The following is a 27,833-nucleotide window of genomic DNA, read 5'->3' on the forward strand; positions in this document are numbered from 1 at the left end:
TCTCTATCTGAAGAAAAGATGCGTCTTTCTCTCTGAGATTCAGAAATAGGTTGACAGCTATTCAGCGAGCCCCATTTCAAATGGTAGCAGCAGAATGGATGGAAAATACAAGGAGAGCCACTGCTTCCACGATTCATTTTGACTCAAAGGAGTAGGACAATACCTTACCGATGGCTTGCAGTCAATTCTCCATGTCTCCTCCAACGAATTGTAAATTGACGTAGGCATTGAAGGCTGCAAATCAAGTCCAGTTTGGTGCATTAAATTCCTTTGGTGGGATGTCATCGACTTCTATTGCTACATAGTAACCATTGGGTTTCCGACGGCTGGTATTGACACTTCAGGGTGTTATGATGGGTGAAGTGACCGACGCCAAGGAATTAAAAAATACCTTTATTGTTCCCGCAATAAAGTCTTTTGATCGTTATGATTTTTCACGAGCAAAAATCTGCTGTAGTCTCACATGGCTAGTGGCCAAAGCATTTGGGACAGGTTGGTGGTTTAAATATTTATTCCCTGCAATATTATCGCTCAGCTATACAAATAACATCACACACCATTCAAGCTTGCAATATAATACTGTACAATTATATTGTATGTATATTACAATATGTATATGTATGTATATTAATAATGTATATTGTTGTACAATTGATTTATATGTAGTATTTATATAAATAAATGTTGAACCACTTTATTTAGATTCCCCAAGAGGAGAATATCCTTCCATAACAAACACACATATGTAATTCCCAAAGAGACCTATGCTAAGAAAAATAACTGTTGCATGATAATTTCCTATCTAGTTCAGTTCAGTAGCAGTGGGCTATAAACATTAAGGTGTGAAGGGATGCCACAAATGATCTCATCAATCTCAACAGATTGTGGATGTCTCCTGCTTGAGAGCTGTGACCCTGAGTATGACAGGCCCACTCCATAACATCATATCTAGATGGGCATAATGTAGTAACATTCATTGTCACATGGTTATTGTTGTACCATGGTTATCAGTAAGCTTACAGTAGGCAAATGTGACTCATATTACATAATAGTAATGAAATAGTACCTAATAGGGTTCATATTTGGGGTTAGGCCTATATCTACAGTAGACCTACTACTGAATTAGCCACAAATTTTACTTTTATGACTGTTTAACATAGTTCAAAGTATTAGAAGAGTAATAGGAGTCACATTTGGATGGCCAATAGGTTCTTCAATAAAGACAACAGTTGTTTTATTAATGTGGTGGTATGACCAAATAAGTTATTTTTTATATAAACTCAAACAGACTGATGTGAATCATCGCAGCCCAAATGTTTTCCACCTCAGTCCGTTGCTGTAAATTGCATTGAGTCTCAATGGTCACTGAAGAAAATAATAGAGAGCTTCTGACTCATCTGTGCAGCAAGGCCCAGCTCAATAAAGTGGAATGTAGGGGCTGGTTTCCCTGATACAAATTGAGAGTAGCCCTGGACTAAAATGCATGTTCAATAGTAGGAGATTCTCCACTGAAACTGCATTTTAGGCAAGGCTTAATCTGTGTCTGGGAAAATGGCCCTAGGGGGCTTTGCAATGCATTTTAGTTACTGCACCTTGAGTTTATTTTTTATTTAACTAGGCAAGTCAGTTAAGAACAAATTCTTATTTACAATGACGGCCTATACCGGCCAAACCCGGACAACACTGGGCCAATTGTGAGCCGCCCTATAGGACTCCCAATCACGGCCGGTTGTGATACAGCCTGGAATCGAACCAGGGGGTCTGTAGTGACGCCTCAAATACTGAGATGCAGTGCCTTAGACCACTGCGCCACTCGGGAGCCCATTCCAGTGTCATTGAGTGTCATTCCAAGGCATGTGGTATTGCTATAAGCCTGGTAGTCAAGGGGACAATGCCTGACGTTTGAAAGCAGTTCTAACAGCACATGTTCTGATATAAAAGTTGTTCCTATCTTATACTTATTTGATCTGTTTTGATCCTTCGTTTTGTTTTGTTTTTGGTAATAGCCAGCAGTTTGCCAGAGGCTCAGGATTGTGCTGTACTCGGTGTACTCAAACCTACTGTTTACTAAATTGATGGGCATATAGCAGAGGCAGAGATTACTTCGCTAGAGGAACAAATATATAATTGTGTTTAATATAATAATATGCCATTTAGCAGACGCTTTTATCCAAAGCGACTTACAGTCATGTGCGCATACATTTTTACGTATGGGTGGTCCCGGGGTTCGAACCCACTACCCTGGCGTTACAAGCGCATGCTCTACCAATTGAGCTACAGAGGACCACGAAGACATGCTCCGGTATGTTGGCGACAATGTTTTTTTTTTTTACCTCCTGCTTTGGGCTGGATGTGTCAATGTGTAGTTCATACATGCATAATCTATTGACAGAATTACAGTCTTACCTCAATTAGCCATGAAATCCCTAGTTTGAAAGTGACCGCTTTCTTGAAGCTGTGCATAGCACATAAACAATTGTATAATGAGAGACAGAAAATCTATGGAATCCAGACATTTTGGTGGGACTTAAGGTATTCAATTGAATGTCAAATATCATTTTTTCTTCTTCTTTGAAATGATACATGCCAACATTTTTAAATGACAGATGGCCTTTTTATATTTATTTTATTATATTGCTAGAATAATAATGTTTGAAAATAACAACTAATTTGGGTAACACACTGTCATAACCATGTCATAATGTGTCGTAACAGCTGACATAACTTGTCATAACCTGTTATAATATTGTCATAACACTGTCATGACACATATTTAGACCTGTTGTGAGATATATTGTGTTATTTTATGGCTGGTTATGACACCTACATAAGAATGTCAAAACCCACAAAACCTACCACACAAGGCAAAACATTCCATTACACCATAGCCTACTTCTCAACAGTATGTTTATGTTATATAACATTTTCTGAAATTTACAATATTCAATTATCATTGTAATTGCTTACACATTGATGTCAGACATGCACCTACCCCAATGCTCTGTTGACTGATGACTGACATAAGGGCATGTACGTGATAGGCCTATCTGGCTTATGTGATTATGATGGTCGTAATTCTTCATGATAGTGTCATAAAGTGCATTTTCTACAAGTTAGTTAAAATATGATGGAAAAAAAACATGACTGTAAAGAATTCATTACAACAACAACAACAAAGGATTTGAGAAACAAACTTTCAAATGAAAGGAAACTTCTTGGCAGGGAAAAAACACATTTGAATAAATGTGGGGTTTGATAGTATTATGTAGGTGTCATAACCAGCCATAAAATAACACAATATATGTCACAAGAGGTGTAAATATATGGGTCATGACAGTGTTATGACATATTACGACATGTTTATGACCATGTCATAACGTGTTATGACACTGGGTGTCAAGTAAAGTGTTACCCTAATTCCCATCTACATATAGGCAGAATTTCATAAATTAGCATGAAATAACTCTCTATCCAATCAGCTCTTTCTAAGGTACCACCCCAAGTGAATTTGTAACGCCCCTCACAATCTCCCATCAACTTTCACCATGGCTTTCTCCCAAAGACGTGCGACATTACTTATTCATGTTTGATGTCATCTAGAATATTAAACAAGGCGAAAATGTTTTGTACCAAAATAGTACCCACCTGTTATGAGCATAAACATATATCACTTTAGAATTAACCAATGCATATTTATTTGACAATAGGGGAAAGATAAAAAAGTTGTGCGATTGATTTAGATATGTGGATTTTTCATGTCGGCTTTCTTTTCTGAGTGGTGACTGTTAACATTGTAATCTAATTTTCTATCCCACGAAAGGGAACACTTACTAGACCGTTTTCTCTTCTTTCTTTTCATGTAGTTGCCGTGTCAGTGCATTTAATCCCCATCGATAAATCAACTTTGATAAACACGTGGGTCAAAACCTTTTAGTCCCATATCTACGATTTCCAATGATATCCCCATCCTTTTGAGACATCGTTTCACACTTTTCCCCGATAGAAAAGTCCAAGAGAAAAGGTGATTTGCACAAGTAATCGTATGAATATTGTCAGTTTCTATTTGAAAGCAATCAGAGAAGTGACAATTAGTTGACAAATGCATTATCCACTTCTCAGCCAAATGAAAGCTGAACAGAGCTGTATTCTCAGGTGGGCATGGCTTGAGCCTTGCTAGGTTGCGTGTAAAGCTAAAGTTTTAGTTTAGTTTATTAGGATCCCCATTAGCTACTGCACATGCAGCAGCTACTCTTCCTGGGGTCCACATAAAACATACAAATACAGAAAGTAATAGACAAGAACAACATAAGATATTATATTACACTCAATTGTTTTTATTTTTATAATAGTTATATATAGGAAAGACACCAAGCGACAACAAAAATACTATTTACACACTATATACATATTCGTATTCTTATATATAGTACAGTTAAATTAGATCTTTAGAAGGATCATGAAATCTGGACCAAATACATCCAGATGTGTGCTTTTGGGAGACTTGCATGGAGTATGAGCACTTCTATAAACCAATGTGCTTTGAAACTAGCACTGAACCTCAACAAGACATCTGTTTTGTATTCCTTTAAAGGTCCAATGCAGCCATTTTTATCTCAATATCAAATCATTTCTGGGTAACAATTAAGTACCTTACTGTGATTGTTTTCAATTAAAATGGTGAAAAATAAACTAAAATAGCTTCTTAGCAAATGTTGCTAGGACTGTCTCAGAGTGGTCTGAGTGGGGAAGGGAAAACTGAAAACCAGCTCTTATTGGCAGAGAGGTTTGGAACTCTCTTTCTTATTGGTCTGTTAACTAATTTACCGCCTGGTGATGTCACCAGGCAGGCCAAAACTCCATCCCACCAAAACAGGCTGATTTCAAACAGCTCTTACTCTAAAAGGGCATTATCATAATTTTCACAATTTCACAGTATTATTCCAACCTCAGTGTGGAAATATACACTATATATACAAAAGTGTATCCCAGAACAACAGCAAAGGACCTTGTGAAGTTGCTGGAGGAAACAGGTACAAAAGTATCTATATCCACAGTAAAACAAGTCCTATATCGACATAACCTGAAAGGCCGCTCAGCAAGGAAGAAGCCGCTGCCCCAAAACCGCCATAAAAAAGCCAGACTACGGTTTGCAACTGCACATGGGGACAAAGATCGTACTTTTTGGAGAAATGTCCTCTGGTCTGATGAAACAAAAATTGAACTGTTTGGCCATAATGACCATCGTTATGTTTGGAGGAAAAAGGGGGATGCTTGCAAGCCGAAGAACACCATCCCAACTGTGAAGCACGGGGGTGGCAGCATCATGCTTCTTTGATCAAGGTGGGCATTTTGGTGTAATCCTCTCGAAGGGCTCTAGCCCCACCTCTAAACCTAAGGCATAACGTTTTATGTTCAGATATAATTATGCTATCTAGAACAACGAAAATGCCTCTGACATCTAGAATGAAGAATCACGTTGGCTCTATTCATAGCATTTCTATCTGCAACGTTCCAAAACGTTTTCATACTGAACATGGCCCTGTCCTCACCTCTGTGGGAGTCACGCCCACCACCCCTCCTATTGGTCCTTTGTTCAGTTGCGTTCTCCTCAAGGCGTAGGTCAAAGTTGCCCCAAATGTAACCACTGATACCAGTTCAGATTTATTCTACATCCACATAATGGTTTAGGTGAGGATTATTGATAGGGTAATCTGATCCTAGATCTGCGGTCAAGAGAAACTTCTACCTCTAGGACCCTTTGGTGACCTTGATGTTGATCAGATCGCGTGTTTCTGTTATGAGCTGCTGACTTGGCCTGTCTGATATGGTTCGCAGAGTGGTGTGAGGGTGGGATAAGGAGTGTGAAGCTGCGAAAGCCTCGGTCACTGTGGCTTTACACACCCTCATCTTCATGAACACCCATCTGCTCCTTCTGATATGGGTGTGTTGCATATCCGGAGATCGGTGTGTGTGTTTGTGTGTGCGTGTGCGTGCGTGCATGTGTCTATGTGTGCGGGAGTATTGTAAAAAGTGTTACACCATGTAGCATTACAGGGTTGGGGTCAATCTCCTTTTAACCACACTTAGTTTGTTCTAATGTGCAGCCACTTGAGTGGTGTGAAAATCTGGTTATTTTCGTAGCTGTTTGAGCAATCTCAGAGTCTCTGGTTTTATACCTTCCTCATTTTCTCAACACCCTGAATTATTGAAGTCAGGCCCACTCATATCTGTCAGCTCGTGTGTGCCCGCCCGCCTGCACACACACACACACACACACACACACACACACACACACACACACACACACACACACACACACACACACACACACACACACACACACACACTCCTGTGTTATCCATCTCTCTCTTTGATAAAGCAGACTGAGGGAAGCTCCCTGGAAGTTAGAGAGATATGGAGTGCACATGAATCGATCAGGTTCCTCTTCTACTGTAGTTTCCATGGTAACGCACCGTGCGGTCCATCCATAGTGTATCTCCTATGGAGATCACGCCCATGTCTTTGGATGAGGAAAGAATGAAGTAGACTTGCCACAGTTAAACACTGAATTACCATCAGTCATGTAGTGAAATATCAAACCTTCAAATAACCCTTTCAAACGTGCTGATCTTCTAGATTCACTAATAGATTGATTCTCATCATATTAGAAATGTGACAAAAATACACTATGAGGTAATATGAGGTGGTTTAGGCTGACCTTCCACTTTGTTTATGCCTGCATGCTCTGAAACTGAAGCTCCTTCTCTGTATCATTCCTTAATTTCTCTCTCACATACTGTTAAGTGTTAATAAATTAAAATTGACTTGGATACAAAAGTCGTATTCATATTCATCGTTTTGAACCGTTCTCCCTCTCTGTCTCCTTCTTCTCTCCTATGCAGACAGTGTGCCAGCCGACCTGAAGGAGCCCTTCTACACAGACCAGTATGAGCAGGAGCACCTGAAGCCTCCAGTGGCCAACCTGCTGCTGTCTGCTGATCTCTACTGTAGAGCCGGGAGCCTCATCCTGAAGAGTGATGCCACCAAGCCCCTCATTGGCCACGATGATGTCATCCAGGCCCTGGCTCTGAAGGGCCTCTACATCACAGACCAGGAGAGGCTGGTCACAGAGCGAGACCTTCGTAAGAGGCCCATACAGATGGTAAGAAAGAGGTGTTGGGTTGAGGGTTTGGGGGTGGGGTATAGTGTGTGATAGTGGAGGATAGGGGGCCATCTTTGTTTTGGTTGTGGGTTCAGCTACTGTGGATTTCTTTCACATCAGATCAAATCAAATCAAGCTTTATTTATACAGCACATTTCAGACATGGAATGCAACACAATGTGCTTTACAGGAAAAAACAAATAAAAACAATGTAAATAAAAACTGAAATATTTATTACACAACAAACATAAGAGGATAAAAAACAAAATAATAACAATAAAAACTGAATGACTAAAAAGCACCCTAACATGCTGACCACACCGCCTGCGTCGCATGTGTGAGCATCGCAAAATAAATGTACACATACATGTTATTCAATCATTGCACCCACACTGCTCGCGTGCGTCAACGAGCATCTGCGTAGCCATGCGCTAAAATAGAACTTGGTTATATTTTTGACGCTTGACGTGCTGCAAATTACGCCTCATTGGTTTTTAGGAGCATATATCCTAAAGTGATTGAAAGATTAACTGAGGTCCACACTCCAGTCCAGTTGGTGGTGGTAATGCACCTTAAAGTTGGTTGCCAACCGCCATGTAAAGTACAAAAAAAATGAAAAACCCAGAAGGAGGAGAGATTACTAGAAACTAACTTGGTTTACCCTTTTATCTGTGGATTAATTGTCGGATAGAGGACCTTGTGCATTTCAGGTAAAATAACAACCCAATGTTTATATCCCAGGACAAATTAGCTAGCAACAGCAAGCTAGCTAGCTAAATTGCCATAAATGTTTAATGCTTTTCGACCTGTCCCCAAATTAATATAGTTGGTTCAGAGTTCATTTTGATATTTCAACCTGCGTGTCCTGATTGCGTCTGGTGTGGATGGACAAAATCAACATGCGCGCGTTGGTGCACGCGGACGCACGCACGCAGACGCACGCACGCAGTGTGGTCAGCATGTAAGGAAAATAAAAGCTTGTGTGTGTGTGTCTGTGCGTTTGTATATCTTCCTCTCTCCCTTTTCTCTCTTATCTTTGTACATCTCTATAGCCTCTATGTTTTATCAGTGTGTTGTCTCCATCTGCAGGGTTTAATTGACAGGGGTTCCCTCCCATGACGAATCAGGACACCATCATAAGCATTAGAATGGGAATCCCCCTAATCATTTCAAATCCAGCCCCACTATTTTTAGGGTCCTCCCCAGAGTTTATGTGGAATTTGAACCCTGTCTGACTGTCACTGTGTTTTTGTTTTGCTCCCTGTCCCCACTACTGTGGCTGTCTTTTTGTCCATCCACCCATATTCTCTCTACTGCTCTTTCTCTCTATTCCCCTGTTTTATCTTTCATTATCTTTCTCCCACTTTCTACCTCAGTTCTCTCTCTCTCTACCTCTCTCCATAAGGTTTTGGTCAAAAGTAGTGCACTATTTTGGGAAGGTGCCATTTGGGACTCAGATGGTATGTTGCTTCTTATTGTGATGCTTTGTTGAGGCACTACAGAAGTGACTAGGCTAGGCAGGCAGCCCTATTGAGATGGAATGAGATTATGTCTCAATTATGCTTTTAGATACAAATGTCAAATATACAAGTGTACAAAACATTATGGACACCTGCTCTTTCCATTACATGGACTGACCAGGTGAATCCAGGTGAAAGCTATGATCCCTTATTGATGTCACTTGTTAAATACACATCAATCAGTGTACATGAAGGGGAGGAGACAGGTTAAAGAAGGATGTTTAAGCCTTGAGACAATTGAGACATGGATTGGGTATGTGTGCCATTCAGAGTGTGAATGGGAAAGACAAAATATTTAAGTGCCTTTGAATGGGGTATGGTAGTAGGTGCCAGGTGCACCGGTTTATGTCAAGAACTGCAATGCTGCTGGGGTTTTCACGCTCAACAGTTTCCCGTATGTATCAAGAATGGTCCACCCACCAAAGGACATCCAGCCAACTTGACACAACTGTGGGAAGCATTGGAGTAAACATGGGCCAGCATCATGTGGAATCACTCAGAGATTTTATATTATTCCATATGGACTGTGAGATATCACTGCGATGACTATACACCTTATGGACAGACCGTACACCCTGTAGTACATTTCTGTAGTATGCTGTGTGTGTATTGCTCTATTGCTTCACATTTTCCTCAGTAGCCAGTAATAAATGTTCTTCATTTTAGTACAGGAGCTGCTGCTGTTAGTTTTCTCTCCCCTCCCCTCCCTCCCCCTTAACTCCTCTTCCCCTTAACTCCTCTAAAACAGCATTGTTGTTGATGTGATGCACAAAATAACTCTCACACGCAAACTTTTGATGCCAAGAAATTGATTTTATTCATTAAATGCATAAAGAAATTAGAAAAATGCAGAAATAAGTGAAGAGTTTCATTCCTAGATGCTATATATCCATTTTCAGAAATGCTGATAAATTAGATTTTATTGTTTAAAGAAATTATGAAAGAGATTGGTTTGTTTTTTCACTATCTAATCATGGCATGGGGTTGTTGAATGACAGACATGTATTTGATTAAAATCTATCACTTGATGGTTTCATTTCAGAGAGACAAATAATCATGTTTTTTTGCAAAATGCTATATTTTTTTATCAATACAGTAATATGAGATCTGTATGTAAAACATTTACCCCACAACCCCACACCTGAAGAAAGCATTGGATGGTTCGGTAATTGGGTTTCCCAAGGGACTCAATAGGCCAGCATAGCTGACCTAAGTTATAAATATAGAAAAAAGGATTGCTTGGTAGTGTGTATGTATCTTTCAAATCTTGGAATTTTCTCAAACCATTACTGTCCATGATATCGATAAGGGTACAGATTCCACATTTGGACCATTGGGGGGGATGCAAAAGGCCGCCCTCCGATCTGGAGGCATTATTGTGAAATATTGGAATATGGGCATGCCATTTTGATTCCCAGTTACATTGTTTTTACATTTTGCGCCAAATACAAATTGTGTGAGCAATAATAGTACCAAAGCGTAGTTTACATTGTTTAAGGGAGATATTAGTGAAGACCACTTCTTCCAGGGCAATAGGAAACACCATACAGTGCATTCGGAAAGTATTCAGACCCCTTGACTTTTCCACATTTTGTTATATTACAGCCTTATTCTAAAATTGATTAAATTGTTTTTTTCCCTCATCAATCTACACACAATACCCCATAATGACAAAGCAAAAACTGGTTTTTAGAAATGTTTGAAAATGCATTAAAAATGTAAAACTGAAATATCACATTTACACAAGTATTCAGACCCTTTACTCAGTACTTTGTTGAAGCACCTTTGGCAGTGATTACAGCCTCACGTCTTCTTGGGTATGATGCTACAAGCTTGGCACACCTGTATTTGGGATATATATCTGCAGATCCTCTCAAGCTCTGTCAGGTTGGATGGGGAGCGTCGATGCACAGCTATTTTCAGGTCTCTCCAGAGATGTTCGATCGGGTTCAAGTCCGGGCTCTGGCTGGGCAACTCAAGGATATTCAGAGACTTGTCCCGAAGCCACTCCTGCGTTGTCTTGGCTGTGTGCTTAGCATCGTTGTCCTGTTGGAAGGTGAACCTTCGACCCAGTCTGAGGTCCTGAGTGCTCTGGAGCTGGTTTTAATGAAGGATCTCTCTGTAGTTTACTCCGTTCATCTTTCCTTCGATCCTGACTTGTCTCCCAGTCCCTGCTGCTGAAAAACATCCCCACAGCATGATGCTGCCACCACGCTTCACCGTAGGGAGGTGCCAGATTTCCTCCAGACGTGACGCTTGGCATTCAGAACAAAGAGTTCAATCTTTGTTTCATCAGACCAGAGAATCATGTTTCTTATGGTCTGAGTGTCCTTTAGCTGTCATGTGCCTTTTACTGAGGAGTGGCTTCCGTCTGGCCACTCTACCATAAAGGCCTGATTGGTGGAGTGCTGGAGAGATGGTTGTCCTTCTGGAAGGTTCTCCCATCTCCACCGAGGAACTCTGGAGCTCTGTCAGAGTGACCATCGGGTTCTTGGTCACCTCACTGACCAAGGCCCTTCTCCCGCGATTGCTCAGTTTGGCCGGACGGCCAGTTCTAGGAAGAGTCTTGGGGGTAACAAACTTCTTCCATTTAAGAATGATGGAGGCCACTGTGTTCTTGGGGACCTTCAATGCTGCAGAAATGTTTTGGTACCCTTCACCAGATCTGTGCCTAGACACAATCCTGTCGTGGAGCTCTACGGACGATTCCTTCGACCTCATGGCTTGGTTTTTGCTCTGACATGCACTGTCAACTGTGGAACCATATATAGACAGGTGTGTACCTTTCCAAATCATGTCCAATCAATTGAATTTACCACAGGTGGACTCCAATCAAGTTGTAGAAACATCTCAAGGATGATCAATGGAAACAGGATTCACCTGAGCTCAATTTCGAGTCTCATATCAAAGGGTCTGAATACTTATGTAAATAAGGTATTTCTGTTTTTTATTTGTAATAAATGTGAAAAAATTTCCAAAAAACTGTTTTGACTTTGTGTAGATTGATGAGGATTTTTATTTATTTAATCCATTTTAAAATAAGGCTGTAATGTAACAAAATGTGGAAAAAGTCAAGGGGTCTGAATACTTTCTGAATGCACTGTATATCACCCATTATGATATCATGTCTCCCTGCAACATCAGCCTTCTGTGTCAACACCATTGTGATGTCACAGTTTTACATCAGTAATGACACATCATGTTGTATTTGACCTTACAGCAATAATAACCATGTTAACAATAACCATTTGATTATGTCACCATGACATCATGTATTGCAACCATGAAAATCCAGAGAGGTAAACATAATTAACCCTTCGCTAAGCCCCACTCCCCCTTGGTTACTGTTGCAACCTCGGACAAAATTTTCCCGTTAAGCCCATTTCCCCTTACGAACCACTGGCTAAATCCCCTCACAATGATCTCAAACTTTAATACACAATGAAATTAAACACAGATGACCCTGCTAATCAGGAAACTCTCGGGTATGTTGTGGTCATTACAATTGCTTCACAGGAACCTGGTATGTTTGTAGTGTGGCTAGCCACTGAATGGCTCTGAATTAACTGTCAGCATGCAGTCAAAGCTACTAACCACATTTGGAGCTAACTAGTGCTCTCAAATCGTATCCTGATGTCAATATGAGATGGGAATCGTATTAATAACATGGCTAACTTAGCTAGCTAACATACATTTAGAGAAATCAAGTTATATTAAGTGGCTAACTAGCTAGCGTTAGCAACATTTGGTGGTCAATGAGACTGAGAGCTAGCTATCCAGCTGAACTAGCAAACAATGTAACAAAACGTATAATTTCAGATTTAAAAAATACTCCCAACAGGCTCTGCATTTCAGGAATCCCAGTAGCAAGTAGCGCTGGTGCACTCTTCAATTATTTAACCATTTAAACAATGTATTTTTTGAAGAAAACTGTTTTTCCCACTACCCTCACTGGCTTTCATGTGATTCTAACGTGAGCTTGTCCGAGGTGTCGGACTCGACGACAGTTGTTGTCCATTGGAGCGCTGCGATTGGTCACCCAAAATTCTGGGGCGTGGCTTAGCAAACAGTCCATTAACTTGGATACACCTCTAATCAATAATAACCATGGGATCTGCCGATGTCACTGCTTCCTGAGACATACAGTACATGTGACATCATGTAATGTAACCATGACAATCTGGTTTACAAGTTAAACAAAATGTACTTCAATTAATAATAGCCATATGCTGTAAATACCACTGCCATATACCACATATACAGTGGGGAGAACAAGTATTTGATACACTGCCGATTTTGCAGGTTTTCCTACTTAAAAAGCATGTAGAGGTCTGTAATTTTTATCATAGGTACACTTCAACTGTGAGAGACGGAATCTAAAACAAAAATCCAGAAAATCACATTGTACGATTTTTAAGTAATTAATTTGCATTTTATTGCATGACATAAGTATTTATGGCCAGGGAACCACCCTGGCCAACATAGATCCACACGATCTAGAACATAAACCTAGAAAACTAAACATAGAAACTAACACCCTGGCTCAACATTAAAGAGTCCCCAGAGCCAGGGCGTGACAGTACCCCCCCCGGGAACGGGCCGGACCGGGCTGACGACGCGCACCACTGGCTTGGTGCGGGGAGCAGGAACGGGCCGGACCGGGCTGACGACGCGCAACACTGGCTTGGTGCGGGGAGCAGGAACAGGCCGGACCGGGCTGGCAACGCGCACCACTGGCTTGGTGCGGCGAGCAGGAACGGGCCGGACCGGGCTGACGACGCGCACCACTGGCTTGGTGCGGAGAGCAGGAACGGGCCGGGCCGGGCTGGCGACGCGCACCACAGGCTTGGTGCGGGGAGCAGGAACGGGCCGGACCGGGCTGGCGACACGCACCACAGGCTTGGTGCGAGGGGCAGGAACAGGCCGGGCCGGGCTGGTGACGCGCACCACTGGCTTGGTGCGGGGAGCAGGAACGGGCCGGACCGGGCTGGCGACGCGCACCACAGGCTTGGTGCGAGGGGCAGGAACAGGCCGGGCCGGGCTGGCGACGCGCACCACAGGCTTGGTGCGGGGAGCAGGAACAGGCCGGACCGGGCTGGCGACGCGCACCACAGGCTTGGTGCGGGGAGCAGGAACAGGCCGGACCGGGCTGGCAACGCGCACAACAGGCTTGGTGCGAGGGACAGGAACAGGCCGGACCGGCTGGCGACGCGCACCACAGGCTTGGTGCGAGGGACAGGAACAGGCCGGACCGGGCTGGCGACGCGCACCACAGGCTTGGTGCGAGGGACAGGAACAGGCCGGACCGGGCTGGCGACGCGCACCACAGGCTTGGTGCGAGGGACAGGAACAGGCCGGACCGTACTGGGAACACACACCACTGGCCTTGTGCGGGGATCAGGAACGGGCCGGACCGGACTGGTTACACACCCCAGTACCTCTCGCCGTGCCGCTACACTCTCCTTCCCCCTCATGACCAATGGCCCCCGTAACCTGGTGGCCTCCTCTCCTAGTCCAAAAACTCGCCCTGTAGCTGCCTCCAGCAGCCCCGTCGTCCATGCCGTGTGCCCCCCCCCCAACATTTTTATTGGGGTTGCCTCTCGCCTGTCCGACGACGGCACGGTTGGCGCCGTACCTCCTCTCTCGCCAGGGCTTTAACTTTTGCCCATGGCCCTTTGCCCGCAAACATGTCCTCCCAAGACCACCATTCGCCCACCTGGGACATCACCAACCTCTCCAGTTCCTTTCCCGGTGTCTGCTCCTGAACACGCTGCTTGGTCCTTCTTTGGTGGGATCTTCTGTCACGATCGTTGTAAGAACCAGACCAAGGCGCAGCGTGATAGGCGTACATCTTTTAATGAGTACTTAATACATGAACAACAAAACAACAAAACGATACGTGAAGTCTAAAGGTTCACCAACACAAACCTATACAGAACAAGATCCCACAATTAACTGTGCCAAACAGGCTGCCTAAGTATGGTTCCCAATCAGAGACAACGAGAATCAGCTGCCTCTGATTGGGAACCACCCTGGCCAACATAGATCCACACGATCTAGAACATAAACCTAGAAAACTAAACATAGAAACTAACACCCTGGCTCAACATTAAAGAGTCCCCAGAGCCAGGGCGTGACATCACTTTTGAGAAAATGACCTTTGAATGTTTTGGTACCTACTGGAGAGCTCTTCTTTGTCTACACCCATTCAGCATCGTTCACACCAAATTAAGCTTTCGCTCTCGGAGCATTCAGAGCGCACACTGGATGAGTAGGGTTGATCCGAGCATTCTGACCTCACAACAGCAATCAAGCACCCAAGCTAACTGGCTAACATTGGCTAGCTTGCTAGTTACTTCCAGACACAAATGAGAGAACACCCCACTGACCATTTTACTAACCCTAGCAAAGCTGGTTAGGCTGTTTTCATGTTATCTAGAGCGTTGGTGACTGTAACTGTGCTGCTGGCAACAATTTAATTAAGCTTTTTTGCTGACGTTTACTGACACCAGCCATATTGCACCGTTGTGGAGTACAATGGCTGTGCAGGTGCCTTATTTTGCGCAGAGGGAGCTCTCGTTCATGTACTCCTGAGTGGCGCAGTGGTCTAAGGCACTGCATCGCAGTGCTAACTGTGCCACTAGAGATCCTGGTTCGAATCCAGGCTCTGTCGCAGTCGGCCGCGACCGGGAGACTCATGGGCGGCGCACAATTGGCCCAGGGTAGGGGAGGGAATGGCCGGCAGGGATGTAGCTCAGTTGATAGAGAATGGCGTTTGCAACGCCAGGGTTGTGAGTTCGATTCCCACGGGGGGGTGAGTATAAAAAAAATAAAAAAAATATGTATTCACTAACTGTAAGTCGCTCTGGATAAGAGCGTCTGCTAAATGACTAAAATGTAAATGTAAATGTATATTCAACGGGTGTTGAGCGTTCGTAAATTCATCAGTTATTCTGCGCTCTGGCATACTAAGACTGAATTTATGAATGCACCCGAAATGGTTACTTGCATTGTGAAGTATTTTGTTAAGACATGTAGCTAGCTAGCTAGGTAAACAATGAACCATAATCCCAGCTCATGATGTTACTACCCTGCATGAATCTGCAGGTAGCTAACCAACCAGGTTCAACGTTAGCTAGCTAACATTAGGCTATAACTAGCAAAGCAAATGGCTCTGAGATACGAATAATAAGATCATACACGTAACGTTAGCAAGCGAGCCAGCCAGCTAACGTTAGCTAGCTAGCTAACAGTACACTTTAACTTGAAATGAAACCACGTTCTGTCAAAATTAGAAACGTGTAATATCTGAAAATGTAGCTAGCTAGACTATTTTACCCGTGCTCTGAAATCGGAGTAGATAGCCAGAGCGAATTTACCAGCTACGTCTATCAACAGTTGTCGCAGTGACATTCTATTGAAATGGTTACTTGCATAGTGGAGTCTTTTGTTAAGACATGTAGCTAGCTAGCTATATAGCTAGCTAGCTAGGTAAACAATGAACCATAATCCCAACTCATGAAGTTACAACCCTGCATGCATCTGCAGGTAGCTAACCAACCAGGTTCAATGTTAGCTAGCTAACATTAGGCTATAACTAGCAAAGCAAATGGCTCTGAGATACGATTAATAAGATTATACACGTAACGTTAGCTAGCGAGCCAGCCAGCTAACGTTAGCTGTACACTTTAACTTGAAATTAAACCACTTTCTGTCAAAATCAGAAACATATAATATCTGAAAATGTAGCTAGCTAGACTGTCTTACCCATATACATCATGGATGGACGCATCTCCCTTACGGGGTGCCATGGTTGCCCTTAGTTTGAAGATGTAATCCAGTTCAGGAGTAAATCCAGTTCAGGAGTAAACATTTGCTTAACACTAAAATCGGTGGGCCTCAAGGGACCCCGCTTCAAGCTAACGAGCAGTCATTCTGACTGCAACATTCTAACAGTGTAATTAATATATTTCATATGTGCTATTGCTAAAATAATCATTTGGTCGTGTTCATGAAGGTGGTAGGTATTACCTAGTAGGTAACATTAGAATACAATTTTTTTCTTTCATTTCAAATAACAAAATAGCCTTTTCATCAGTTTATGTTACTGTAGGCTAAATGTAAAAAAATAAAAAAAACACATTAGGATTGTTTTCCCATAGAAAAACAACACTTGTTATACAGAAGATCATAACGAATTGTATAAGTTTGCGATGCGTATTTTGTAATAGTGACATACCTTTGTTTGGTTGAAGTGTGTAATAGTATCCGGTTTTCTCTTTATTGTTTCCCTGTCGATGGCAACTGTCGGATGCATGGTGCTCATGACAGAAACTTTATTTCTTGCCTTGCATTGGTATAGTGTGAGTGTTGTCATTCTTCAGCACCGTTGTGGAGTACAATGGCTGTGCAGGTGCCTTATTTTGCGCAGAGGGAGCTCTCGTTCATGGTGCCAACTAGGCTTGTTTTATTTGCAAGCAACTTCTTCGCCAATTTGTCCATGGTGACATTTCTCCCCTTGCCAACATAAGGTTCCACAAGCCTCATCGCCACATTCTACGACACTCGCTCACCTGCTGCCCGATGTGGATATTTTCCAAGATACAGTATGGAAAGCCATTCAGCATGTACTTGGTGTCGACGTCAGCGGCTAACCAAAGCTTAATTCCAAACTTGTCGGGTTTCCAATTGTTCCGCAACAAGCTTTTGTTGGGAACAATTGTTCATCAACAGTGATGTTCCCTCCTGGTTTGTAACATGCAATGCTGTTCTGTACAAACGTGTTCCAAATGTCGGACACCATGGCAAATGTGTCTGTTTCCAGGCGTCATGTTCTCGTTTCTTTGTCATCATAACGGTAACGCATGATCTCTCTGAAGTGATCCAGTGACATGGATTCTCCAAAGAAAGGTGTCCCATACATGTCTGACCAGAAGCTCGTCATATACACGCTCTTTCCACCGAATGCCTTATAAAACCTACCCTAACCAAAAACCGTGGATAGATGGCAGCATTCGCACCAATCTGAAAGTGTAAACCACCGCATTCAACCATGGCAAGGTGACTGGGAATATGGCAGAACAGTGTAGCTACTCACTCCAAAAGGCAATTAAACTGGCAAAACATCAGTATAGAGACAAAGTGGAGTCGCAATTCAACGGCTCAGACACAAGACATATGTGGCAGGGTCTACAGACAATCACGGACTACAAAAGGAAAACCAGCCACGTCGCCGACACCGACGTCTCACTTCCAGACAAGCTAAACACCTTCTTCGCCCGCTTTGAGGATAACACAGTGCCACTGACGAGGCCCACTACCAAGGACTGTGGCCTCTCCTTCTCCGTGGCCGATGTGATTAAGACATTTAAGCATGTTAACCCCCGCAAGGCTGCCGGCCCAGACGGCATCCCTAGCCGCGTCCTCAGAGCATGCGCAGACCAGCTGGCTGGTGTGTTTATGGACATATTCAATCTCTCCCTTTCCCAGTCTGCTGTTCCCACATGCTTCAAGATGGCCACCATTGTTCCTGTACCCAAGAAAGCAAAGGTAACTCAACTAAATGACTATCACCTCTATCATAGCACTCACCTCTGTCATCATGAAGTGCTTTGAGAGACTAGTCAAGGATCATATCACCTCTACCTTACCTGTCACCCTAGACCCACTTCAATTTGCTTACCGCCCCAATAGATCCACAGACGATGCAATCGCCATCACACTGCACAGTGCCCTATCCCATCTGGACAAGAGGAATACCTATGTAAGAATGCTGTTCATTGACTATAGCTCAGCATTCAACACCATAGTACCCTCCAAGCTCATCATCAAGCTCGAGGCCCTGGGTCTGAACCCCGCCCTGTGCAACTGGGTCCTGGACTTCCTGACGGGCCGCCCCCAGGTGTTGAAGATAGGAAACAACATCTCCACTTCGCTGATCCTCAACACTGGGGCCCCTCAAGGGTGCGTGCTCAGCCCCCTCCTGTACTCCCTGTTCACTCATGACTGCGTGGCTAAGCACGCCTCCAACTCAATCATCAAGTTTGCAGACGACACAACAGTAGTAGGCTTGATTACCAACAATGACGAGACCGCCTACAGGCAGCAGGTGAGGGCTCTGGGAGTGTGGTGACAGGAAAATAACCTCTCACTCAACGTCAACAAAACAAAGGATATGATCGTGGACTTCAGGAAACAGCAGAGGGTGCACCCCCCTATCCACATAGACGGGACCGCAGTGGAGAAGGTGGAAAGCTTAAAGTTCCTTGGCGTACACATCACCGACAAACTGAAATGGTCCACCCACGTAGACAGTGTGGTGAAGAAGGCGCAACAGAGCCTATTCAACCTCAGGAGGCTCAAGAAATTCGGCATGGCACCTAAAACCCTCACAAACTTTTACAGATGCACAATTGAGAGCATCCTGTTGGGCTGTATCTCCACCTGGTACGGTAACTGCACCGCCCGCAACCGCAGGGCTCTCAAGAGGGTGGTGCGGTCTGCCGAACGCATTATCGGGGGCAAATTACTCACCCTCCAAGACACATACAGCACCCGATGTCACAGGAAGGCCAAAAAGATTATCAAGGACATCAACAACCCGAGCCACTGCCTGTTCACCCCGCTATCAATGGGTAAAAATAAATAAAGTAGACATTGAATATTCCTTTGAGCATGGTGAAGTTATTAATTGCACTTTGGATGGTACATCCAGTCACGACAAAGATATAGGCGTCTTCCAGTTGCCCAGAGAGGAAGGAAACCGCTCAGGGATTTCACCATGAGGACAATGGTTAACTTTAAAACAGTTACAGAGTTTAATGGCTGAGATAGGAGAAAACTGAGGATGGATCAACAACATTGTAGTTACTCCACAATACTGACCTAAATGACAGAGTGAAAAGAAGGACTCTTGTACAGTACAAAAATATTCCAAAACATGCATCCTGTTTGCAGTAAGGCACTAAATTAAAACAGCAAAAAATGTGGGAAAGAAATTAACTTTATGTTTGGGGCAAATCCAACACAACACATCACTGAGTACCACTCTTCATATTTCCAAGCATGGTGGTGGCTGCATCATGTTATGGGTATGCTTGTCATCGGCAAGGACTAGGAAGTTTTTTAGGATTAAAATAAATGGAATAGAGCTAAGCATAGGCAAAATCCTAGAGGATAACCTGGTTCAGTCTGCTTTCCAACAGACAGCTTTCAGCAGGACAATAACCTAAAACACAAGGCCAAAAATACACTGGAGTTGCTTACCAAGACGGCATTAAATGTTCCTGAGTGGCCTAGTTACAGTTTTGACCTAAATCGGCTTGAAAGTCTATGGCAAGACTTTAAAATGGCTGTCTAGCAATGATCAACAACCAACTTGACAGAGCTTGAAGAATTGTAAAAAGAACAATGTGCAAATATTGTACAATCCAGGTTACCCAAAGGACAGTTTCTTTATACAACAGAGGAATAAAGAAAGAGCCAAATACATTGGTAATCCAGCCTACTTGGTCACCTATGGTCATGTATTGCGTCAGCTACGTATTGCATCAAATAGGTCTTCTTTATAGGACTTGTGTTTTTTCTACTATACCCATACTTCCTCACAAAGTAGTTAGTGACATTGTGTTGTTTTTGAGAAGTGGTGTTACATTTTTAGATGCAGCTGTTGTCCTTATCTGCTATGTGATGCTGTGATCTCTTATGTAACGGGATACGTCGTGTTAAACAGATTTGACTATATGTTCTGCTGATCTGGCAAACAGAAGTTCTCCGCAATGCAGCTCTCTGTCTGTCTCTCTCTCTCTCCATCTTTCTCTCTCTCTGTTGTTCCCTCCTTTCTTTGATTCTGTGATGGACTCACACATCTGAAGACATTCGCTACAAATTGCAGCTGCCTCCCACCCACACACACCCACATACTGTATTACTCACTCACTTATGGTAGACACACACATACTCTGGTGCTCATACACACTTATGGTACACACATATTGTACATTTCCTGCCACTCACACACTTATGGTACACACACATACACACACACACACATACTCACACATACACACACATACACAAACACACTCATGTCCGGTCTAAATCTAGCATGTTACTGTAATGACGTGCATTATAGCCTACATGTCATATCATATGAATTGATGACCAACAGCTGTAGATCAAGGTCATTGCTACATTTGAGCAACGTGTTCTGCTTTTGGACATCCTATAGTACATTATTTATATTGTCACAATATCTCTTTGTATGATTTCAACTCATCAATGGAACCCATTGGACTCTCCCAAAGGGTTTCTTACTTTGTGTATAAAACCAGTTCTAATCAAATCAAATGTTATTTGTCACATACACGTGTTTAGCAGATGTTATTGCGGGTGTAGCGAAATGCTTGTGCTTCTAGCTCCGACAGTGCAGTAATATCTAATAAGTAATACCTGACAATTTCACAACGGTGTCCATAGGACAGACTCAATCCTAATATGGACACGCTACAGTTAGATACACAAAAGATAAAGTAGGTCCACACTGAAAATAGTTTGAAAGAGCTTACTTTATTTGAATTGTAACTCAGCATTCCCCATGCCATGTTGAAGGAGGGTTAGCAGTGGGAAAGACAATGGGACAGAGCTTGACAATTCTGTCTACGGATGAAAGGATGGATGCTAAGCTCTAATGACATGTGAGAAGTTGCTGAGGCTGGGTCCAGAAGTTTTTCTGCTCTCTGTCAGGCCTTTTTGGTTTGCTGTGTGTGCAAAGAATACCAATTAAATAGCATCTCTACTGTAACAATTCCTACCGGTTTTGCTGACATGGGAAGGAAAGTATTTTGAAAAGGTTTGATATGTTATGAAGACCCTTCTTTTCCTAGGTGGTCTGCGATTATAGCTGTAGTTTGGTTGTTTAAAGTCACTGCGAGCAAGTTTAACTAAGGCTATGCTTTTGTAGCAGAGTAAATTCCGTCCCTCTCCCTCACTGGACACGAACCTGGGACCCTCTGCACAACAACACTTCACACTCACAAACCTGCGTTACCTATCGCTCCACAAAAACCATAGCCCTCACAGAGCAAGGGAAACAACTACTTCTTGGTCTCAGAGCGGGTGGACGTTACTAGCACATGAATACAGCTAACTAGCTAGCAATTCCACATTTACACTTTGGTCAGCCAACCCAGGCCCCTACACCTCAGTGAAGCTGTATTTACAGGGAGAAGAACTCTCCACCATCTCTAGGGCTCAAAAGTATAACTAAAAAAAAAAGAGAAATATGAGAGAAAAAAATTAGAATGTAAGCTATATACAGGGTCAGTGCCAGTACCAAATCTACAAAGTACAGGGATACTGGAGTAGTTGAGGTAGATATGTACATGTAGGCAGGGATTAGGAGAAAGTGACTGATAGCAGAGTGGTGTGTGGGTGTATTGTATTCTATAGGACTGTTATTGCCTACAGTTAAGGGGGTTTGAAGTGGTCCCTGTAGTAGAAAGTGTGGTATAGACCAGGTGGTTGGCACAAGGAGACTGTGTGTGTGTGTGTGTGTGTGTGTGTGTGTGTGTGTGTGTGTGTGTGTGTGTGTGTGTGTGTGTGTGTGTGTGTGTGTGTGTGTGTGTGTGTGTGTGTGTGTGTGTGCGTCAAGCCTCTTCCCAGCCAAGCACCAGATTTATCCTCCCCATCGATATATATATATATTTTTTCTGTTCATTGTGAAGATGGATATCATGATAATAAGCCGCTCTAAATCACTAATACCTTGGATATGTTTCATATTTAAAGAGGGAGTAGCAAATAGGTCATTATCCTTGCCAGTATGCTCCGATTTATACTTTAGATCCCTGTCACCTCTATCACCATGGATACCGCTCTGACTACTGTAAGCATGCAGTACTGTATATAGCTATATGGTTTCTCTGTTGCTCTATCTGCTAGAAGGGGTGCTGCTAGGATATGTATGACAGGTTATGTACGGTTAGGTATAAGTAGGTCTTCTCTAGTAAGACTTGCATTTTGTCTGCTAGCCATACATCATTACAAAGTAGTTAGTGACATTGTGTTGTTTTTGAGATGGTGGTGTTACATTCTTAGATGTAGCCGTTGTCCTTATCTGCTGTGTGTATATTGAAACTGCAGGTTTATTAAATATTTGTGCATACTGGAATAATGGGGGATGCTGTATTTGTTCAGTGAATGTAATGGTTACTACTACACAGCAGTCAGGGCTGGGTAGGTTACTTTCTAAATGTAATCCATTACAGTTACTAGTTACCTGTCCAAAATTGTAATCAGTAACGTAATTTTGGATTACCCAAACTCAGTAATGTAATCGGATTACTTTCAGTTACAAAGGATCCATTGAACGCATTGGGTGTGTCATCATTGTCACGGTTTCGGCCGAGGCTGCCTCTCTCCCTTGTTCGGGCAGGCTTCGGCGCTCGTCGTCTCCGGAATTCTAGCTGCCACCGATAGATGTTTCATGTTCGTTTGCTTTTGTCTGTTTGTATCACACCTGTTTCTGTTTTACGTAATTAGTGTCCTATAAGTTTCTCGTTGTGTTTGTCAGGTGTTGTGTATGATTGTTTTTCGTCAGTGTTGTGTTTGCTCGGTTGAGCATATTTTCTCCACTGCGCTGGAGCTCAGTTGCACTGTTTCGTGCACCACTTAGTTTTGTCGCACCTGTTTGTGCGCATTTGCCTTTTCGCCTCGTGCGTAATTTAAGCTGTCGGGCTTAGTTGTCCTGTTGCCCGTGTTGGGCCAGAATACAGCGTTTGGAACATACCGTCTGCGTCCTGCATTTGATTTCCTACACTACACCTACACACGCCCTGACAATCATAGTGTTCTCTGACATGTGGTCAGACTCTTTCAGGTAGGCCTAGAACAAACTTAAACTTGCGCTGAGAAAATAGAAAGGTGCCATAATGTATTATTTCATAATAACATTCGTTCTGAATTGAAAAGTAATCCAAGAAGTAATCTAGTTTTTCACAAATGTATCTCTAATCTGATTACAATATTTTTGCTGGTAACGTAATTGATTACAGTTCCAGTTTTGTTGTAATCGGATTACATACATATCAAGTAGTAGCGTTGTGTAATGGACCAATCAGGTAATTTAGCTGTGTTTGGCATAGTTTCAAGTTTCACATTAAATTTGTCACATGCACAAGTACAGTGAAATGCTTAACTTTTAAGCCTTTCCCAACAGTGCAGTATTCAATATCAAAATAGTATAACCAAAAAATAATAATTAAGAGAGGGGGAAAAAATACTGTACAACCCTGACAGCAGTAGTTCTCAATAAATTAATAGAGGGGATTTGACCATGTCATTTGGCCTCATGGGAATGTCTAACACAACCTCAATCTTGACCGATCTTGATAACATCAGGATTATGGCTTGTGCTGTAATCAAATGATGTTACTTGTGCTGTAATCAAATGCTGTTATGACATCTTCCTGATTTCTCCTGTCAGTTTCATATGGCCCCAATGCCCTCTGGGTAGCTCAGTCCGTACTGAAAGTTAAAGGTACTCCAAAAGACCAAATGTTCTCCTATTTCAACCCAGGTGCAGTGTGCATTACTTATAGTGTAACCATTGTAACCATTGTACATTGGGTGTAAACATTGTTCCATATGTTCCGTGGGCAGGCATTCATTAATTCACTACTATTCTATAGGAGTGGGAGGATCTGTGTTTACATACTTGTTGGGTACAGTGATAATACGCAAATGACTGAGCATTTGATGTATTCAGTAAACATACCATTAGATTTAAAGATAGCTATTATTCACTGAGTGTACAAAACATTAAGAATACCTGCTCTTTCCATGACATAGACTGACCAGGTGAATCCAGGTGAAAGCTATGATCCCTTATTGATGTCAGTTGTTAAATCCACTTCAATCAGTGTAGATGAAGGGAAGGAGACAGGTTAAATAAGGATTGTTAAGCCTTTAGACAATTGAGACATGGATTGTGTATGTGTGCCATTCAAAGGGTGAATGGGCAAGACAAAATATTGAAGTGCCTTTGAACAGGGTAGGTAGTAGGTGCCAGGCACACCGGTTTGTGTCAAGAACTGCAATGCTGCTGGGTTTTTCATGCTCAAAAGTTTCCTATGTGTATCAAGAATGGTCCACCAAGCAAAGGACATTCACAACTGTGGGAAGCATTGGAGTCAACATGGGCCAGCATCCCTGTGGAACGCTTTCGACACCTTGTAGAGTCCATGCCCCGACGAATTGAGGCTGTTCTGAGGGCAAAAGGGAGGAAGGTGTTCCTAATGTGTGGTATACTCATTGTATATCCCTGCAGATTATCAAGTGGTGGTGTGCATATGGATTGTAATCAGTTTTAATAGCAAAAGTCATGAAGATTGATAATATATGAGTGTTTCTGATGCATGTTGAATGAGTCCATAAGCAGAAGAGTTTGAAGGAAGGCCTTAGCTTGGGGCTGCTAATTTGAGATTAGTGACTCATTCCATTGAACCAGAGATACAGTATATAGAAAGGTGAGTGAGAGAGGATGAGTAGTCTATAGCCGTCGCCCCCTGGTATCTCTCTCTCTCTCTCTATTCTGAAATAGGACAGTATGGACAAGTAAACACATATTATGGTCGCATTTTAATCTGTTCTGTGAGACACCAGAAGTCCTTAGTGCCTAAGAAGCGATGGACTACAGTTCTGAATGCAAGAATGCCAGACTTTCATATTTGTCAGCGTCTCATTTTAATTTCAATATGTCTATGTATGTATTCATTACTTTGACTGTTTGTGTCTTTCTGAAAGTATTCACACCCCTTTTCCACACTTTGCTGTCTTACAGCTTGAATAAAAATGTTGATTAAATTGAGATTTTGTGTCACTGGCCTACACACAATACCGCATAATGTCAAAGTGGAATTACGTTTTTAGAAATTTGTACTAATTAAAAATGAAGTCTATAAGTATTCAACCCATTTATTATGGCAAGCCTAAATAAGTTCAGGAATAAAGATTTGCTTATCAAGTCCAGTGGTGACTCGTCATTTCAGAGCCCCACCTGTTTTGAGCCTCACCTGTTTAGCAAAAATCAAAAAAATATATATACAGTGCATTCGGAAAGTATTCATACCCCTTCCCTTTTTCCACATTTTGTTACGTTACAGCCTTATTCTAAAATTGATTAAATTATTTATTTTTCTCATCAATCTACACACAATACCCCATAATGACAGGGAGGTGACCAAGAACCTGATGGTCACTCTGACAGAGCTCCAGAGTTCCTGGAGTCACGTTTGGAGGAAACCTGACACCATCCCTACGGTGATCATGCTGTGGGGATGTTTTTCAGCGGCAGGGACTGGGAGACTAGTCAGGATTGAGGGAAAGATGAACGGAGCAAAGTACAGAGAGATCCTTGATGAAAACCTGCTCCACAGTGCTCAGGACCTCAGACTGGGGTGAAGGTTCACCTTCCAACAGGACAACGACCCTAAGCACTCAGCCAAAGCAATGCAGCATTGGCTTAGGGACAAGTCTCTGAATGTTCTTGAGTGCCCAGCCAGAGCCTGGACTTGAACCCGATCAAACATCTCTGGAGAGACCTGAAAATGTGACCGACCGACTTGATTCGGTTTTTTACATTGGATAAAAGCAGAGACACAGAGCTACAAAATGGTATATCATACACTGCATTTGAGGAACAATGGGAAAGTAATTCTGCTTTGAAAGTTGATCAATTTGTAACCTCACTTTTGAGAAAATGGCCTTTGAATGTTTTGGTACCTACTGGAGAGCTCTTCTTTGTCTACACCCATTCAGCATTGTTCACACCCTCTTAAGCTTTAGCCCCACCCATCTCTTAAGGGTTGATCTGAGCGTTCTGTCCTAACAACAGCAGTCAAGCATCCAAGCTAACTGGCTAACGTTGGCTAGCTTGCTAGCTACTTCCAGACACAAATGAGAGAACAGCTCACTGACCATTTTACTCGCCCTAGCAGAGCTGGTTAGGCTGTTTTATGTTATCCAGAGCATTGGTGACTGCAACTGTGCTGCTGGCAACAATTTACACTTTTTTGCCAACGTTTACTGACACCGGCCATATTCATCGTGTGTTGAGTGTTCGTAAATTCATCAGTTATTCTGCGCTCTGGCACACTCAGACGAGAGTGCTCTGAAATCGGAGTAGATAGCCAGAGCAAATTTACCAGCTACTTCTATTAACAATTGAGACATTCTATTGAAATGGTTACTTGCATAGTGGAATCTTTTGTTAAGACATGTAGCTAGCTAGCTAGGTAAACAATTAACCATAATCCCAACTCATGACGTTACTACCCTGCATGAATTTGCAGGTAGCTAACCAACCAGGTTCAATGTTAGCTAGCTACCATTAGGCTATAACTAGCAAAGCAAATGGCTCTGAGATACGAATAATAAGATCATACACGTAATGTTAGTTAGCGAGCCAGCCAGCTAATGTTAGCTAGCTAACAGTACCCTTTAACTTGAAATGAAAACGACTTTCTGTCAAAATTAGAAAAGTGTAATATCTATAAATGTAGCTAGCTAGACTATCTTACCCGTATACATTTTACATTTTTGTCATTTAGCAGACGCTCTTATCCAGAGCGACTTACAGTTAGTGAGTGCATACATTTTTCATACTGTCTGTGGCTAAACCAACTAGGCTTGTAATTTAGCAATTGTATTCGTATTTACTGATGGCATACAAGTTTGTTATTAAGGCACATTAAAGTTCACATGTTCCAGAAGGTATTTCTGCCAAAAAACGCATTTTGATTTAAAAAAAAAGTTTATGTTCAAATGGCTCTCCTGTGAAGTAGTGACCCGCGACATATGCCTAGTTTCCTGAAACGAGTCACAAATGTGGAAAAAGTCAAGGGGTCTGAATACTTCCTGAATGCACTGTATATATACAGTACCAGTCAAAAGTTTGGACACTCAAGGGTTTTTCTTTATTTTTACCATTTTCTACATTGTAGAATAATAGTGAAGACATCAAAACTATGAAATAACACATATGGAATTATGTACTAACCAAAGAAGTGTTAAACAAATCCAAATATATTTTATATTTGAGATTCTTCAAAGAAGCCACCCTTTGCCTTTATTACAGCTTTGCACACTCTTGG

At 42.4% G+C, this 27,833-nt stretch overlaps 1 protein-coding gene across 1 annotated transcript in view; it reads left to right on the forward strand.

Annotated features, from left to right (window-relative positions):
* Window positions 1-350: 350 nt before the first annotated feature.
* The window catches only part of camsap2a (calmodulin regulated spectrin-associated protein family, member 2a), a gene marked incomplete at both ends in the record, with an annotated part of 88,449 nt that continues 60,966 nt past the window's right edge, over window positions 351-27,833 (forward strand). The window contains 2 exons of the mRNA XM_084164073.1: window positions 351-496; window positions 6,907-7,162. Of these exons, the coding sequence (XP_084020199.1) occupies window positions 351-496; window positions 6,907-7,162 (402 nt within the window). The remainder of the gene's footprint in view (window positions 497-6,906; window positions 7,163-27,833) is intronic.

This window comes from Coregonus lavaretus, assembly GCF_964263955.1.
Source record: "Coregonus lavaretus genome assembly, chromosome: 6".
NCBI classification, from domain to species: domain Eukaryota; kingdom Metazoa; phylum Chordata; class Actinopteri; order Salmoniformes; family Salmonidae; genus Coregonus; species Coregonus lavaretus.